Source organism: Lithobates pipiens, unplaced genomic scaffold (genome assembly GCF_037356315.1).
Source record: "Lithobates pipiens isolate NorthernLeopardFrog02 unplaced genomic scaffold, aLitPip1_a1.2 Scaffold_3, whole genome shotgun sequence".
Lineage (NCBI taxonomy): Eukaryota > Metazoa > Chordata > Amphibia > Anura > Ranidae > Lithobates > Lithobates pipiens.
In genome coordinates, this window is record NW_027507790.1 from 237,977,229 (window position 1) to 237,995,572 (window position 18,344).

The window sequence follows — 18,344 nt, forward strand, 5'->3', positions numbered from 1 at the left end:
TTGGTACGCTCCATCAGCCAACTTTCCACCAACAAATGTTAGATGGCAGGCTAGGAAATTTTTGGCGGACAGCGGTCTGTTGTCAGATTTTCCTATTGTGTGTACACAAGTCCGTCACACAAGTCCAAAGTACAAACACGCATGCTCGAAATCAATGCTCACCAAAAACGGCATTAGCAGAAGGTGCCCAAAGGGTGGCGCTCAATTGCTGAAATTCCACGTAGTACGTCACTATGTTCGTATTTGTTGGCCGACAATTGTGTAACGTTTGTATGCAAGACAAGTTCATGGCACACGCCCTTCGGACAAAAGTCTGGCGCTTCGTCTGTGAAAAATCAGATCCTGTGAACGAGGTTTAAAGCGGGGTTTCACTGCCTAAATCCTTTTTTTTTTTTGTTACAATGAAGAGGATTAAGTTCTTTAAAGTTATTACTCACTTGCTGTAGTTGTTAAGTCATTCAGATGTAATTTTTCTCTTTAAAAAAGTAATTATATTTCTTCTTCCCAGTTGTCATCTTGCCTGTGGGCATGTGAAGACCACAGGCATCCTCTTCCGGGATACAGTGTCACTGATGTACCAGGATGTACTGCGCGTTGTATCCCGATCTCGCGCATGCGCAGTAACTAGAATTCGGAGCGCTATCAACAGCTCAGGTTGCCATCGCAACAGGAGGTTGTGTCGGAAGTCCCGTCTCATTGAGATGGCAACCAAGCTTAACAATGACGTCACGTCCGGTTTCTAAATCTCGCGATAACTCACGCCAGGCCGCCGCACTGACTCCTGGGAATTATGACACAAGCGCACTATCCCCGCCCATACCCACGATCCCCATGGACAGGAAATAGACATCACAAGAAAAAAAAAGGTACTGTAGAAAAAAAAAAAAAAACTTCCATTTTTGAATGATGACATGTATTAAATCAGCTTAAGATATTATGTGAAAATCGGGTGGAGCTCCACTTTAAGACTGGGATGCCATTAAAGTTCATGTGCATGTAAAGCCAAGCGTCCCAATAGTTTTGGAAAGATAGTGTATGTTAGATCAAGTTAGTCTCTTTACATCAGAAACACTGTGGATACATATTCACATAGCTTTAACATGATATAAAGATCTTTATTTTGACCCTGCAAGTGTAATTTTCAAATCTCATTGATCTCAACTGAAAAAAACTGTCACTTAAAACATGAAGATCCTTATCCTGGTGTGTAAGCTCTATGAACCAAGCCTAATTGTTCAGTCTTTTTTTCTTTTTTTTTTCAGTTACTTTAAGTCAAAGTGGAACTAAAGTCGAAAATAGAAAAAAACTTTGATCAGGCTGGCAATGCAATGTTTCTGCCTAGAATCGTATTGTAACTGTCCTGTCTACCTCCATTTTGTAAATCGCTGTGCAAACTGTTGGCACTATATAAAGAATAATAATATTAATGTGCCTTCTGCAAAAAATAAACGTAGTTGCCTTCTTATGCCACTTACACACAAGCAGACTTTTCAACAGACTAGGTCCGACGGTCTTTCTGACGGACTTTCGGCGGAGTTCCGACAGACTTTCCTAATGAACGGACTTGGTCACACATAATCACACACGATCGGACTTTCTGCCAACAAAACCATGGATTTTTGTTCGAAGGTTGTTGGATCAAACTTGTTTTGCATACACACGGTCATACAAATGTAGGCCAACAATTCTGAACATGGGAACGTGGTGACATACAATGACGCATACATATGACCGGACCTTTCGACGGACTAGGTCCGAACAGTCTTCCCAACGGACTTTCGGCGGAGTTCCAACGGACTTTCCGAATGAACGGATTTGGCCACAAACAATCACACCAAAGTCCGACGGATTCGAACGTGATGACGTATGACCGGACTAGAATTAGGAAATTCATAGCCAGTAGCCAATAGCTGCCCTAGCGTTGCTTTTTGTCCATCAGACTAGCATACACACAAGCAGATTTCTCGATAGGATCCGGCCAAGTTCCGGCAAAAAAATTTTAAACATGTTCTATTTCTAAAGTCCAATGGAGCACACACATGATCGAATTGTCCGACGGATTCGCTCTGTCGGACCTTTGCTGTCAAAGTCCGTTTGTGTGTACGTGACATTACAGTGTTTTGTAGAATGTACACTAAGCTGTGTATGTGCAGCCCAGTTTATATTCCAGCATAGTGCCTATGTGCCCGGGAGGACTGCACTCCTGCGCATGCACAGGAGTGATGTCATCTCGCACTGGCCAATCAAGATGGATGAAGACCGCCACTCGGAAGAAGCCAGGAAGAAAAATGCCTGTGTCAATGAGGGACCTCACGGATGTCAGGCTGTTGAAACAGAGGTAAGTTTTGCAGACTTTATTTTTGCTTAAAGCAGGTTATGTAGAATTATAGTTTCAGAATTCTATTTGTTGAGAGCATGGACCCCTTTTGCTATATGGTCAAAGGTTTTTGGACACTCCAGATGATTCATTTTATGGATTTTCCATAAACTTTCAACCTTTTATAGCTTGTTTACATCCCAAACGTTTGTATGTTTAACCTCTCAAATATTTGTGTATAGTAATATAATGTAGTGTATATAGCTAGCTGTAGTCGTAGGTATAGTCGTATTCCATAGACACAGCTGTTTCATCACAACCTGTATCTGACATATCCTAGTGGGTTAAAGATTACTTCAAATTCATAGAAGAATTATGGAACAAATGTCACTACTTTGCCAGGCTGAATCTGATCTATCAGAATGGGGAAGCTTGATTTAACTTAATTAATATATTTAAAATATGTATGGATTGAACAGCAACTCAAATTCAAATATGACTGCCCAGGTGTGAAAAGTCGTATGCGAAGTTTTGTAGTAGAATGATTAATAAAATCATGATGACTCATGCTTTAGCAAAGAGAAAAAGAAAATTTTTTGGAAGACATTTGTATTAATCACTTTTATCATAGAAAAGTGTGAGGTGACACATTCTGTAACTGCCAGAAATGACTCATTTATAATGGGGCACCACATAAATGATAGAGGCCAGTTCCATCTCTTAACAATGGCATCAATCTAAATTCCTGAAACATTATTTTCTACTAGATATAAAACTATAATGTCAAAGTTTGCTTCATAATTTTTAAATGAATGGTAAACATATAATTCCAGCCAACTCTTATGCCCCGTACACACGATCGGACTTTCCGCAACAAAACCATGGATTTTTATTCGAAGGTTGTTGGCTCAAACTTGTCTTGCATACACATGGTCACACAAATGTAGGCCAACAATTCCGAACATGGGAACGTGGTGATATAAAATGACGCATACACACGACCGGACCTTTCGACAGACTAGGTCCGACGGTCTTCCCAATGGACCTTCAGCGGAGTTCCGACGGACTTTCCAAACGAACGGACTTGGCCACACACAATCACACCAAAATTCGACGGATTAGAACGTGATGACGTACGACTGGACTAGAATATATAATAATAGCCAGTAGCCAATAGCTGCGCTAGCGTTGATTTCTGTCCGTCGGACTAGCATACAGACAAACGGATTTTTCGACCGGACTTGAGTCCGTCGGAAAGATTTGAAACAAATCTAAAGTCCATCTGATTTTTATACAGCAAAGGTCCGATGAAGTCCATACACGATCGAATTGTCCGGTGGATTTGTTCCGTCGGACCTAGTCCGTCAAAGTCTGGTCATGTGTACTCGGCACAAGCCATACGACGAGCCAAGAAAAATTAAGTTCAATAGCCAGTGCGGCTCTTTCTGCTTGATTCCGAGCATGCGTGCACTTTTGTGTGCAAATTTGTGTACACATGATCGGACTTTCTGACAACAAAGTTTTGTTGGCGGAAAATTTGAGAACCTGCTGTCAAACATTTGTGGGCAGAAAGTCCGACAGCAAATGTCCGATGGAGCATACACACGGTCGGACTTTCCGACAACAAGCTCACATCCAACATTTCCTGTCGGAAAATCCAACCGTGTGTACGTGGCATAAGTTTACATGGAGTTGGAAAAAGTTAAATTTGATTTTTATTCCTATTCATGGCTCTGTAAGGGCTCGCTTACATTTTTTTATTTATACAGCATTTATATAGCGCCAACAGTTTGCACAGCGCTTAACAAAATAAAGGCAGACATTACAGTTGCATTACAATTTGGTACAAGAGGAATCAGAGGGCCCTGCTCATTAGAGCTTTCAAGCTAAAAAGGATGGGTCAATTGATACAAAAGGTAATAGCTGTGGGGGATGAGCTTATGGAGGAAGGTTGGGACTAGGTTGGGACTAGGTTGGGACTAGGTTGGGGATGTAGCTGGGGGCAGAGTTATGGATGGCTTTGTGAATTATTGTTAGTACTTTGAATTTTATTTGTTGGGTGAGTGGAAGTCCGTGGAGGGATTGGCAGAGAGGGGCGGAGAACACTGAATGGCTGGTAAGGTGTATAAGTCTGGCAGCGGCCTTCATTGTGAACTGAAGGGGGATAGTCTATGTAAAGGAAATCCAATGAGGAGGGAGTTGCAGTGGTCGAGGCGGGAGATAACTGGGGAGTGAATTAGAAGCTTGGTGGTGTCATTAGTTAAAAAGGAGCATATTCAGGAAATGTTGCGGAGGCTAAGGCGGCATGATTTGGACAGGGATTGGATGTGGGCCTGAAAGGACATGTTGGCTTGATTTTAGAAGGTGTTTTGCAGGCAGTAAGGAGTTGTCTCTGCCTGTTTAACCCCTAAAAACCTGTATCACCATGCTGCAACCGAGTGCTTTACATTAATGCATTGAACGGGTCATATTTGGTGGACGGTGCCACCTGTCAAATGCAATGGAAGGATCATGTGCACTTTGTTCTGTCTTGCTAGGTAGGTGGTGTGTGTGCTAAGCTTGCATGGTCGACAATTCACTCCCCCCACTGCTGCTTAACCACAGTATGAGACAAATAGCTGATCACTAGTAAATTATCAGCGCATGTGTCTGCCACAAGGCATTTACCCAAGACAAGCATGGTCACTAATCCTGTGGGAGGAGGGGGGGGGGGGGGGGTGTCAGCAAGATTGCCTGTAACAATAAAGCCACATTCACACATGTGAGTGGGCCTGATACCGATATACATGTGAGGACTCCAGCGGAGGTTGCTGGCAATTAGCTTCTTGGGGCAGCCCCTGTAACAGCAGTAGGTGGCTGTCGGCTCCCACAGCTAATAACAACCCCTCGCTCCTGCAGCAATCATTGTGAGCGATTGGTCTGCATGCTGAGCCAATCACTTGTAGGTGATCACTCCATGAGCGATTTACACGATAGTGGTCGCGATTAGCTTACAGTGGGGCTGCCTTTGGCTGCAAATTGCTGAGAACCGCCGCTGGGGTTCTTGCATGTAAATGGTGTCGGGCACATTTGCAGATGTGAATGTAGCCTAAGCAGTCTTGAGTTCAGATACACTCACAGGAGTGGGGGAGGTATCAACTGATCTCTGCATGAGCTCCACAATAGAATTGCCTGCAAATTGGGCTTCATACACGGGAGGCACTCAAAGGCCATAAAAGCGGGCAATAAAGATGTTATTTTATATGGACTCCTTCAGCATTTCTTTTCAGGAAAGGTATTTAAGCATTAATCAATAAACCAGCAGGTAAGGTTTTATTCATAATGAGACTTCTTCTGTAATGCATATCCTAACCCAAAAGTTTATTATATTGTGAGCTTACAAATTCGTTTTCTGTTTTTAGGCTTTTATTCCTTTATACTTCCTTTATGACTCTACCACTAGCAATCCTGTCTATGGAAGAGCAACCGAGAAACTCTTAGCCCTTGTATACACGGTCGGATATTCCGACGGAAAATGTCCGATCGGAGCGTGTTGTTGGATAATCCGACCATGTGTGGGCTCCATCGGACTGTTTCCATTGGAATATCCGACTAACAAAGTTTTAGAGCTGGGCTATAAAATTTTCCGACAACATGATCCGATCGGACTTTGTCCGATCGTTTGTAGAGAATTCCGATTAGACAAAGTGCCACGCATGCTCAGATCAAATTATGACACCAAAGCTATTGGCTACTAGCCGCAACGTAGTCCCGTCACAAGGCACGAACGTCATCACGCTCCGAATGATCGGATTTTCCGACAACTTTGTCCGACCGTGTGTATGCAACACCACTTTCGGACAAAATCTGTCGGAAAAAATCTGAAGGATTTTGTTGTCGGAATGTCCGACCGTGTATACAAGGGCTTGGACAGCAGTATTGTCTGGAGAGGGTAGTGTTAGATGGACTACTAGATTTAGATGGACTTTACATAAGTGACTAACAAATTAAAGCCTAACTCCAGCTAACACTATTTAAGCAGTTACAACATTTTTTTTTTTTTTTCTTTTAGGATAAAGGATTTGCATAAATGAATTAAAGAAGATCACTGTAAGCACCCCCTGTCAGTGGTAAATGGTTTGTTTCAACCCCATAATTGCCACTTATGCTGGACAGCTCGGTCTGTTAAAAAAAGCTGAAAAGTAACAGTTACTGGCTGGATCACCATATGAAAATAAAGGGAGAAAAAAATGAATGCAACCACAACATGTAAGGATTGTTAAGGCCTGTTTAAACCTTAACAGCGCTGTTGCATCACGTTTTTCCATGTCTTTTTTGTGTGTTTCCGTAGCATGTTTATGGAGCGGCGCCATTCATTTTGAATGGGCCTTCTTCCACTTCAAAAATGTGCCAAAGAAGCTCATTTACCAAATTTGGCCACAGAGCCAGGTACGTTTGGCCTATCATGTTTTGCCACAGTTTTTTTTGCATTTTATTACACGACAATCATGGCAAAATCACACCATGCTTGGGGTGCCATTAAGAAATAATAAAGTGTGTTGCTCGCTTTGCCACAATTCTGGAATCACTTGCAGAATCTCACACAAGAAGTGGATGTGGATTGGTAGAGTATTTGTGGGTGCACATAGATATTAAGCTGAACTGGAGCAAGAACACTGAGGTGCTCTATAGGAAAGGCCAGAGCCACCTCTATTTTCTGCGAAGACTGAGGTCTTTTAACATCTGCCGGATGATGCTGAAGATGTTTTATGAGTCTGTGGTGGCCAGCACTCTCCTGTATGCAGAAACACGATCGGAAATACCGCCAGCAAATGTCCGATGTGAGGTTTTGGTCGGAAAATGCGACTGTGTGTACGCTCCATTGAACTTTTGATGGCGGAATTCCCGTCAGCAAAAAATTGAGAGCTGGTTCTCTATTTTTCGGTTGGAAAAAGTTCCGATCGGAAATTCTGATCATCTGTAGCAATTCCGACACGCAAAATTCCTACGCATGCTCGGAAACAATTCGACGCATGCACGGAAGCATTGAACTTAATTTGCTCGGCCCGTTGTAGTGTTGTACGTAGTTCTTATAGTAGGCTGGCATTATGTTAATTATTAGAGTTGGGCCAAACACCCCTGTTTTGGTCTGCATCAGAACTCCCGAACATGTAAAAAGTTCGGACCCAAGCCGCAAACTCTATTAAAGTCTATGGGACCCAAACTTGAAAAATCCAAAGTCCCCATTTTGAAGGCTTAAATGCAAGTTATTGGCCATAAAAAGGGTATGGGGGTACTGTCCTGGGGGAGATCATGTATCCATGCACATTTTTTTTTTTTAAAAGATAGTTTTTACAGGAGCAGTGATTTTAATGATGCTAAAATGAAATAAATATAACAAATTATTTTAAATATAGTGCCTGAAGGGCCCCCTTATTCTGCCTGTAAAGTGGCGCATCTGTACCGTGCTTAGAATCTGCTGCAGCAAAATGTGTGTGTGTGTGTGTGTGTGTGTGTGTGTATATATAATATATAAAAATGACACTTAAATTGTCGGCAATACATTGGCATTTTTTATTTTTTTTTCATTCAGCTGTCAGCGACTTATCCATTGCTAAGAATGCAGCGGCCGGCTTTCTGGCCTGCTCTTTAACAGCCAACTATTCCCTGATTGGGCAAAGCTTTTCCTAATCAGGGCTCAGAATGCGCCGGGGTACTCAGCGAGCGAACATCCCGCGGAGCAGCCCGTAAATTCAAGTGTTTGCCAAACCGGCGAGGTTCAGGCCACTCCATCTGAACCGCTCACCCATCACTATTATTATTAATTTGGTTAATGCTAGTGAAAGTGGTGTATTAATTGCATTTTGGTAGTTTGATTTTCTGTTATTTTTTTTAATCTGTGTTATTTATTCTATGTTTTAATATTATGGATAGTTTATTAGAGTATCGTTTTAATTTGTTTTATTTGGTGCTAACTGCTTTTATTGGTAATTTTGTTGTGTCATGGTGTCTTGTTCTGTTCATTGTTGTGCTCTTGTGTTTTCTTTGTTAAGTGAAGCTGTGTTGCAATATTTTCCCCTTGGGATTAAGAAAGTATTCTGAATCTGAATCTAGATTCCAAAATGCTCAAGTGTAAGTTTCAAAATAATACTTTTTTGCTTTTGAGTTTAGATATGGTTTGAAAAAGTAACAGGTTCTCTTGACAGCAGACATTACACAGATTGTAGAGTGTTTTCCTACTACCGTAACTTAAAAGCGTAAGGCCGCGTACACACGCGGGGACTGTTCGCTCAACTTTGTTCGTCAAACAGTTTCAGCGGACAGTCCGCTCAAAATTAGCATGGACGGACTTGCCCACACACGATGAACGAACGGTCCGCTGAAACCGTGTGCGATGACGTGAACGGCACGTACGACGGGACTAGAAAACGACGTCCTATACACTGCAATGCAACCTTCGGCGTGTAAATTCTTTCTGAGCATGCGCGAGACTTAGTTTGACGAACAAGCCTACACACGGGCGGACTGTCCGCTCAAACCAAGTTTCAGCGGACAGTTTTTCAGAATTTCCGAAAAACTTTGTTCGTCAAACTGTCCGCTGAAACTGTCCGCTGAAGCCCACACACGAGCGGACTGTCCGCTGAAACACTGTTCAGCGGACAAAGTTGAGCGAACAGTCCCCGCGTGTGTACGCGGCCTAAGGGGTTCACATGATGCTACGATAAGTCATGTTGAAGAGCTCTGAGACAAAGCTAATTTTCTTCATTGAAATATAAGAAAAGACTTTCCTAAACAAAATGAGTAAGACTTACCAAAAATGGGCTCATCTGTACGTACTGGTAAAGAAACAGAGAAAAAACGAATTAAGGAATGCTAATAACACTATAACACTGAGAATAAATATTTACAATATGTAATAGATTTCACTCCTTTCTCCTTCATAAGCTCACCTGGTGTTCTGAAAAAAGAAGTGTTATTTTTTACTTTCTGTATATACATACTATATATGTATAATTACTGCGCTATCTGCTTAATATTAAGCGGTGAATCAGCACGCCGCCCCTGCCCCAGGACGACGTCAGGTGTGACGAAACGCATAGGGAGAGCGAGGTGCTGACGTCACCGCAATACACGGAAGTCCCGGACTCACGGGCTGTTACAGAGAGTCGACCGGCTTTTTTCTTTACTCTGCATATGATGTTTTTACACAAATTTGTAAACTTTAACTTTTTTAATAAAATAAATGCCTATGGTTTTAGGCTATGGAAGCACTTTTATTATTCTTTTCCGGGTAACATCTGCTATAAACTTCCTGATTGAGTCACATACTGCTGCTAAGGCGCTGGGATCCTGACTTGCGAACAAGCAAAGGCCCTGGCTGGGTATCAAGCCATAGGCGCATACGATCTCCCATAATTAAGAGATCCATAAGAGCTGGTAAGCAGCAGCTTGTGTGGAGGTGGAAGGCAGACTCTTTTCCTTTTATCACTACTCACGGGTGTTGTGTGTGTGTGTGATATCTGCACGAAGGAGATCGATTTACAATCTGAATGGACTATCAATCATTCACTATTTGATTAGTCATTCATTCCACAGTGTTATTTTTATAAGGTCACGCTATTTTATTTGTCACTTTTTTCAGTTCACAGCGCGGCTTGATATTGGAAAATATACATACTATAGCTCTGACATATTACATAGCCCTAATAATGAGCACGTCCAGCAGGATTCACTCCGCCAGAATTCCATTGAATCCAAACATGGATTTCTGCTTCAGGGATCTGATCATTTACTACAGCTACCACCGTTAACATTAATACAAATGAATGGAGCCCTGTATTTATTAAAGTGTATGTCCAACATAAACTTTCTTTTATTGTCTTAGGCAGACTGAGGAAGGATTAGAACCCCTCCCTCAGGTTGTTATTTCTAGCCAAGGCTCCATTAACCACTTGCTGTCTGGGGAAATTTTTTCTTCCTAGAGAATTACTTATAGTCCTCAAATGTTATATTACATATTTTTTGAAAGCAGAGGCCCAGAATATTTGCACATAAAAAAAATACACATTGATTAATTTTAGTGCACACAAGCACAATATAATATGCAATTGATGTTAAAATATAAAAAATGATTTTGCGTTGAGTCAAGGGTGTACCTACAGGGGTCTCAGGGGTTACAATTGCGACCTGGTCCCATGCTCCAGGGGGCCCGTGCAGCCCCCCTGTACACCTGGATAGCTAGGAGTGGTGGGGGCTCCTGCATAAAAAGGTACCAATCTCTCCATTTTCTTCCTGCAGCTGTTAAATGCCTTTGGGAAGGAGAGGAGGAGAAGTAGACATTCAGCAGCTGAGGAAAATGGAGAGATCAGTTCCTCTATATGCAGATGATCCCACCGCTCCTCCTATCCAGCTTCTTTCTGCTGCCCCCCTGTGTGCTCTCCAGCCCCCCTGTGCTCTCTTGGATCTCTCCTGCCCCCCTCCTTGTCCCCTGCAGCTTTGCTGGGTTCCCCCCTTCCCTCTCCCAGCCAGCTGCTGTAGGGGTTCTGTCAGATCTTTCAAGATGGATAGCAAGGAAGGGGCCGGTAAATATACTGGCCCCTTCCTTTTCTGAATGGAAAGTCAGTGATTACTGTCAATTTATAACTGTATAATGTGTTTACTAAGCTTCAGTTTGTGACTAGAGATGGACTTGGGCATATTCGGGATTCTAGTCCCAATTCACCTGCCCAATCCTGCCACAAGCCCCCATGTGATAGCTTTGGGAGGGTAATAGGTACTCTTCATGTAGACATCAGGGGTCTATTAGACCCCCAATGTTTCTCCTGTCCTCCAAAGCAATTAAACATATGTCATGCTTGATTAGCTGCTTTTCTGCTCTATAACTGGAAGTGACAAAATCGTCATCACGTCTGGCTTAATTCATAAGAGGTGACCGGGAAATGGATGGTCCTCCATCTCCTCTGTGTTCACCGATCCTGCTGTTTACCGTGGACCTGGGCTCCCCAGAGGATGGGATCCACTGAGGCTGGTGGTGGGAAGGGGGTTTGCCCTTCACAGCATTGATAAAAGTATTGGTGTCAGCCTCTTGTAATCCTCTGTACAGCAGCACTCAGACTAGGAGTGGAAGGGGCAGTCCTGCGAATCAGGTGTGTTGCATTTAAATGTGATATCAAGGAACATGCTGATGGGAGGAGAGTGCGCAGAGTTAATAATGCAGAAATATTTTGTAGGATTAATTCACATTTTAACTTTGGAATTTGTTAAAGCTCAATTGAACTTTCAGTTTAAATCAGCTAAATGCATTTCATGTGCACCAAAACTAAAGATGTTCAAAATCGAATGCCGTGTACACACGGCCGGACTATTCGACAGCAAAGGTCCAATTCGATCGTGTGTGGGCTTCATCGGACCTTTGCTGTCGAAAAATCAGACGGACTTTAGATTTAGAACATGTTTCAAATCTTTCCGACGGACTCGAGTCCGGTCGAAAAACCTGTTCGTCTGTATGCTAGTCCGATGGACGAAAACTGACACTAGAGCAGCTATTGGCTACTGGCCAATAAACTTTCTTATTCTAGTCCAGTCGTACGTCATCACGGTCAAATCCGTTAGACTTTGGTGTGATTGTGTGTGTCCAAGTCCGTTCATTCGAAAAGTCCGTCGGAAGTCCGCCGAAAGTCCATTGGGAAGACCATCGGACCTAGTCTGCCGGGAAGTCCGGTCGTGTGTACACGGAATTGCAGTTTTTTTTTTCTTCAGGAAGCAATAAGTCTGACAAAAAAACATCTGTCCTCTGGCAGCATGCTGTAAAGAAGGACCCCTACTCTTTGTGGGAAAGCAAAGGTCCCTCTGCAGAGGTTTGACACATTCCCGACTAAGCTGAAGCTAGAGATCTCCAATCAGCAAACAACATCCCATTATGAGTCATTTTGGCTTGCACGTTTGTTTTGAAGACACGTAAAAGCTTTTATCATCACAAAATAAATAATGTTATATAAGAAAACTTTAATAGTAGCTTCTTTTGCAAATATTTAGAACTTACCATCATCAATTAAATCACTCAACTCATCTGAAAAAAAAGAGAATAGAATTATCATCATCATCATCAAATTATCAGTAAGCAATAATAATAAAGATATTAAACAATAATGATAATGATAAAAATATATTACATATATTGCATGTTGTTCAATGTACCTTGTTTACATCTGGCAATACAATCTTTTAAAAACTGTAATATTATTGTTTAATATTAAATAGTAATATTAATATAGCAGATTTTCTACAAAACAAAGAAAGCCAAGAAAAGAGCAACCAAGTAAAAACATTACAAATACAAAAGCAGCCAATAAAATTCCATCTTTACTTGAAAAGAGACATTTTACGGGTGCCCCTTGACATTGGAGTTGATTTACTAAAGGCAGATATATATACCTGGAAGCTACAGGCCAGTCAGGCTAACATCTATAGTATGTAAGCTATTAGAGGAGATAAGGGACTATATCCAATACATTTCTGATGAAAACCGTATCGTTAGTAGTAATCAGCATGGATTTATAAAATAACAATCTGTTAACATTCTATGAGGAAGTGGGCTGTCATTTAGATAAAGGGAGGCCTGTGGATGTGGTGCATCTGGATTTCGCAAAAGCATTTGATACAGTTCCCCATAAATGTTTACTATACAAATTGAGGTCTGCTGCAATGGACTACAGGGTATGTACATGAATAGAAAACAGGTTACAGGGGCACGTCCAAAGGTTGGTGATAAATAGCCAGTACTCAGAACGGTCTGGAGTGGTAAGTAGGGCACCCCCAGGCTCTGCTCTGGCACGAATTACCGTATTTATCGGCGTATAACACACGCCGGCGTATAATACACACCCCAAGTTTAGGAGGGTATTTTAAGGAAATTTTTTTTTAGGAGGGAAGTCTAAGGAAAAAAGTTACATTTAAATGCCCATCAATGCAGCCTTGTCAGTGTCATTTGCAGCCTTGTCATGCAGCCTTGTCAGTGCCTTTTTCAGCTTTGCCATTTCAAAGTGGTACCGCTGAGATGCAGAGCCAGATGTCCTGCTTTCACCCGCCTTCGGCCTTTCTCGGTGGCTTTGGGCCGCCTTCGGCCTTTCTCGGCGGGTTTTGACTACCGAGAATGGCCGAGAACGAGACGAAACCGCCGAGTACGGCCAAAGGCAGCCGAAAGCCGCCAAGAATGGCTGAAGGCCACCCACAGGCTCACAATCAGTGGGGGATCGGCGTACAACACGCACCCACGATTTTCCCCTGATTTTAGGGGGAAAAAAGTGCGTGTTATACGCTAATAAATACGGTATGTTTAACTTATTCATAAATGATATAGAAGATTGCATAAATAGTTCAATCTCAGTGTTTGTTGATGTTACAAAGCTAAACAAGGTAATAACTTCACAGCAAAATGTGGAAACCTTGCAGGGGTGGGCAACTAGAAGGCAAAGGAGGTTTAATGTTGAAAAATGAAAAGTATTGCGTTTGAGGGATAAAAATACAAATGCAAGTAACTCACTAGGGGAGAACCTCTGGGGGAATCCAGGATGAAAAAAAGATCTGGGGGTTCTAGTACATTATTCTGGCTCAGCATGGTATGCCAAGCTGCAGCAATCAAAGCAAGTCAAATATTAGCATGCATAAAAGAGGGAATAAAGAGATAAAACTACAATTCTGCCACTTTACAAGAATTAAAGAGGAAGTAAACCCTGATGAGTTTACTTCCTCTTTCATTCTCTGCAAAGGCAAAGCATAATGGACTACTATGCATCGCATAGTAGCCCATTATGTGTCACTTACCTGACACAGGAGCCAGCGATGTCACCGCTGTCCCCTGTAGTCCAGCGCATCCATCTTTTCGGTGGGGTCTCGCAGCTCCGCCGCTGTCATTCGGCAAAGCCGCAATGACGTCACTCCCGCGCATGCGCACGGGAGCCGACACGCGCGGCAGCTCTGTTGTTGGAAATGCCGCGCTCAGTGCGCCTGCGCGCCGCTGTCTATGGCGCATAAGCCGTAGACAGCGGTGCCTGTCTTCGGGCAAATATCCCCTAAACCGTATAGGTTTAGGAGATATTTCTTGGACCTACAGGTAAGCCTTAATCTAGGCTTACCTGTAGGTCAAAGTGGTTTGTAAGGGTTTACAACCACTTTAAGTTGTCAGGAAGGATGTGCTGGAACTCGAGAGAGTCCAGAGAAGGGCTACAAGCATTAAATGTATTCTTCCTGGGGAAGAGACACTTGGGAGGAGATATGATAGAGATATAAAAATGCCTCAATGGTGATTCTAGCATTGGGAGGAAACTATTCAATTTCTGGGAATTTTCATTGAAACTGGAGAAGTGGTTTAACCTTAAACCACCTAGAGTGTTCTTTACTGTCAGAGCAGTAAGGATGTGGATCTCCCATCCACAAGCGGTGGTGTCAGCGTGGAGTGTCTATAGTTTCAAAAAACGATTAAATGGGCATCTTAGCAAGCGCTACAGGGATATGAGCACTATTATTGACATAAACACACCCACACAGGTTGAACTGGATGAACTGGTGTCTTTTTTCAACCTTACCAATTATGTAAATAGATGGTTCACTTTGCAAGGGAAGTTGCATTTTTCAAGGAAATTTTCCAAAGAGCTTAGTAAATAAGATGAAGTTCTGCTGGCTTCCATCATCCTATCATGTGCAAGTTAAATTGCTGTTTTTTTTTTTACTTCTCTTGCAGTGATTTGCACATATTTTTTTGCAAAGTAAAACTTCACCACGTTCACTAAGCTCTGGGGAGAATTAATTTGCAATTAAACAGCCAGTGGTCTTTAAAGCCAGGCAGGTGGTGTGGTTTCTCAATCGTGTCACCGCCGTGATTGGCTGTCACAGCAGTCACATGATTGGGAGCCCGTTACGCTGGCTCCTGCTTAGCAGCCATGAACAAGGGATGTTGGGGACAACTTGGTCAGTGTGCTGGGAGTTCGAGATGAAAGTATTATCAGTACACAATCTCAGGTTGTTTTGGACACATACACTATATTGCAAAAAGCACTGTGACGCCTGCCTTTACACGCACATGAACTTTAATGGCATCCCAGTCTTACTCCGTAGGGTTTAATATTGAGTTGGCCCACCCTTTGCAGCTATAACATCTTCAACTCTTCTGGGAAGGCTGTCCACAAGGTTTAGGAGTGTGTCTATGGGAATGTTTGACTATTCTTTCAGAAGCACATTTGTGAGGCCTGGCTCACAGTCTCCATTCTAATTAATCCCAAAGGTGTTCTATCGGTTGAGGTCAGGACTCTGTGACGGCCAGTCAAGTTCCTCCACCCCAAACTCACCTATCCACATATATTGCCAAAATTATTGAGCCACCCCTCCAAATCATTTGGTGGAGGTGGGATTATGATACGGGGTTGTTTTTCAGGGGTTGGGCTTGGCCAGTGAAGGGAACTCTAAAGGCGTCAGCATACCAAGACATTTTGGACAATTTCATGCACCCAACTTTGTGGTAACAGTTTGGGGGTGGCCCCTACCTGTTCCAACATGACTCCACACCAATGCACAAAGCAAGGTCCAAAAGACATGAATGAGCGAGTGTGAGGCGGAGGAACTTGACTGGCTTGCACAGAAACCTGACAGAACACCTTTGTGATGAATTAGAGCAGAGACTGGGGGCCAGGCCCTCTCCTCCAACATCAGTGCATGACCTCACAAATGCGCTTCTGGAAGAATGGTCAAACATTCCCATATACACACTGCTAAACCTTGTGGACAGCCTTTCCAGAAGAATTGAAGCTGTTATAGCTGCAAAGGGTGACTACAGACTAATGCCCCGTACACGCGGTCAGATTTTCAGACGGAAAATGTTCTATGGGAGCCTGTTGTTGGAAACTCCGATTGTGTGTAGGCTCCATCCGACATTTTCCATCGGAATTTCCGACACATAAAATTTGAGATCTGGATCTCAAATTTTCTGACCACAAAATCTGTTGTTGTCAATTCCGATCGTGTGTACACAATTCACTAAGTTCCATGCATGCTCGGAATCAAGCAGAAAAGCCACACTGGCTATTGAACTTCAATTTTTTCGGCTCCTCGTACTTCACCGCATTCTTGACGTTCGGAATTTCCAACAACATTGTGTGACTGTGTGCATGCAAGACAAGTTTGAGCCAACATCCGTCAGAAAAAATCCCATGGATTTTGTTGTCGGAATGTGCGATCACATGTGCGATTGCGTGTACGTGGCATTTGACTGGGATGCCATTAAAGTTCATGTGCATGTAAAAGCCGGTGTCCCAACACTTTTGGCAATATAGTGTATGTATGGCGGCTGTGCCCTAAAGCCTACTTTACGTAATGGGTTTCTGTAGGTAAACAAACTGTGCAGCTCTGACTAAAGTTCAATAATACCCTTGCTATATGTGCAGACCATTTGCATACCTCCCAAAGCCTGACTGGACTACTCCCAGGATGTTGCTAAGTGAGGCCACCGTCACAGGAGTGAGCTCTGATTCATACCCCCCTCACCTGCTCTTTCTCTCCCTAGATGCAGTAGCTCTGGGCTCAGCATTTGAGAGCTCACTCATGTGAGGGTGGAGGTGAGCAGTAATGACTAGGCCTCACTTAGCAATGTCCTGGCAGTATTCTAGTCAGGCTTTGAGAAATGCATAAATGGCCTACACCTATAACGAGGCATTATTCAAATTTAGTTAGAGCTGCACAGTTTGTTTTTATCTACAGACACCCCATATCTGTATGCTCAGCTTGGTAAAGCTGAACTAACCATTTAAATGTCAAATATTTGACATGCTTCTGCAGGCAAGATCAGACTTCACAATCACATCACATCTCAGGTGCTGGCTCGGCACATCTCCACCAAGGAAATTAATTGTATCAGCAACAGGAACCCTGCACACCGAGATGAAAAATAAACTTCCTTTATTAAAATAGCCAGCAGAAACTAGTTGTATTCTGACATGGTTTGCCCTAGGCCTAGACACAGAACATTCTCAAAGAATACATTCTCCCCAAAATGTTCAATGTCCCATATGATAAAAACACAAAAAAGTTGGGCATGTTGAATGGTTGAGTTAAAAGACTATTACTGTACGGCGCAACTAATAAACATTAAACATTGGTTCGACCAAGCACCTGAGGCTGCACCCCTCTCATGGCAGACTGTTGGAAACCACTGTTGTTAAATAGTCTACCAATCACAGTTCAATCCTCTAGCCTAGCGTGGAGAGCTCTGCTCAACCACCCAGGGGATCTCTTCAAGGCTCGCACCTACACATGCCACTTCCAGGATTATAAACCCTCATCTTGTATCCTTTTGGTTAAGAAATGTTCTGATTGCGGCATTCAGTGGGTAGAAGACATTCTAGATATCCACCCAAGTCTTTCCTAGAACTGATTAGGCCCTATGATATCCCTTCTAATAAATTCTCCAGAGTAAAATTAGACTAGATTCTGCAAATCTAGTCCTCTCTTGAAGTGGGAGACAGATCTCCAGACTACTTATTTCCAGACAGCACAATGGTTTCAGGCCTTCAAATACACACAAGGGGAGTTATTTATGAAAGGCAAATCCACTTTACACTGCAAGTGCACTTGGAAGTGCAGTCGCTCTAAATCTAAAGCCGCGTACACACGGGCGGACTGTATGGCCAACTTAGTCCGTCAGACAATCCGACGGACAGTCCGTCCTACTTTCGAATGAACGGACTTGACCACACACGGATACAAAACAGTCCGTCGAAAGTTTGCACGATGACGTGTACAGCACGTACGACGGGACTAGAAATAGGAAGTCCAATACACAGCAATGCAACCTTTCGCCGTGTAAATCCTTTCTGAGCATGTGCCATACTTAGTCCGTCGAACTAGCCTACTCACGAGCGGACTGTCTGCTGAAACCAAAGTCTGACGGACAATATTATGGAAATTCCGAAATACTTAGTCCGCCAGACTGCACGCTGAAAAAGTCCGCTGAAGCCCACACACGAGCTGACTGTCCGCTGAAATGTGTTTCGACGGACTA

General features: G+C 43.0%; 1 protein-coding gene across 3 annotated transcripts in view; it reads right to left on the minus strand.

Annotated features, from left to right (window-relative positions):
* The window catches only part of MALT1 (MALT1 paracaspase), a 183,101-nt gene that overhangs the window by 40,321 nt on the left and 124,436 nt on the right, over positions 1-18,344 (minus strand). For all 3 annotated transcript variants that reach the window (XM_077462918.1, XM_077462919.1, XM_077462917.1), the window contains 2 exons: positions 12,339-12,365; positions 9,109-9,132 (listed from right to left, as the gene is read on the minus strand). In XM_077462918.1, the coding sequence (XP_077319044.1) occupies positions 9,109-9,132; positions 12,339-12,365 (51 nt within the window). The remainder of the gene's footprint in view (positions 1-9,108; positions 9,133-12,338; positions 12,366-18,344) is intronic.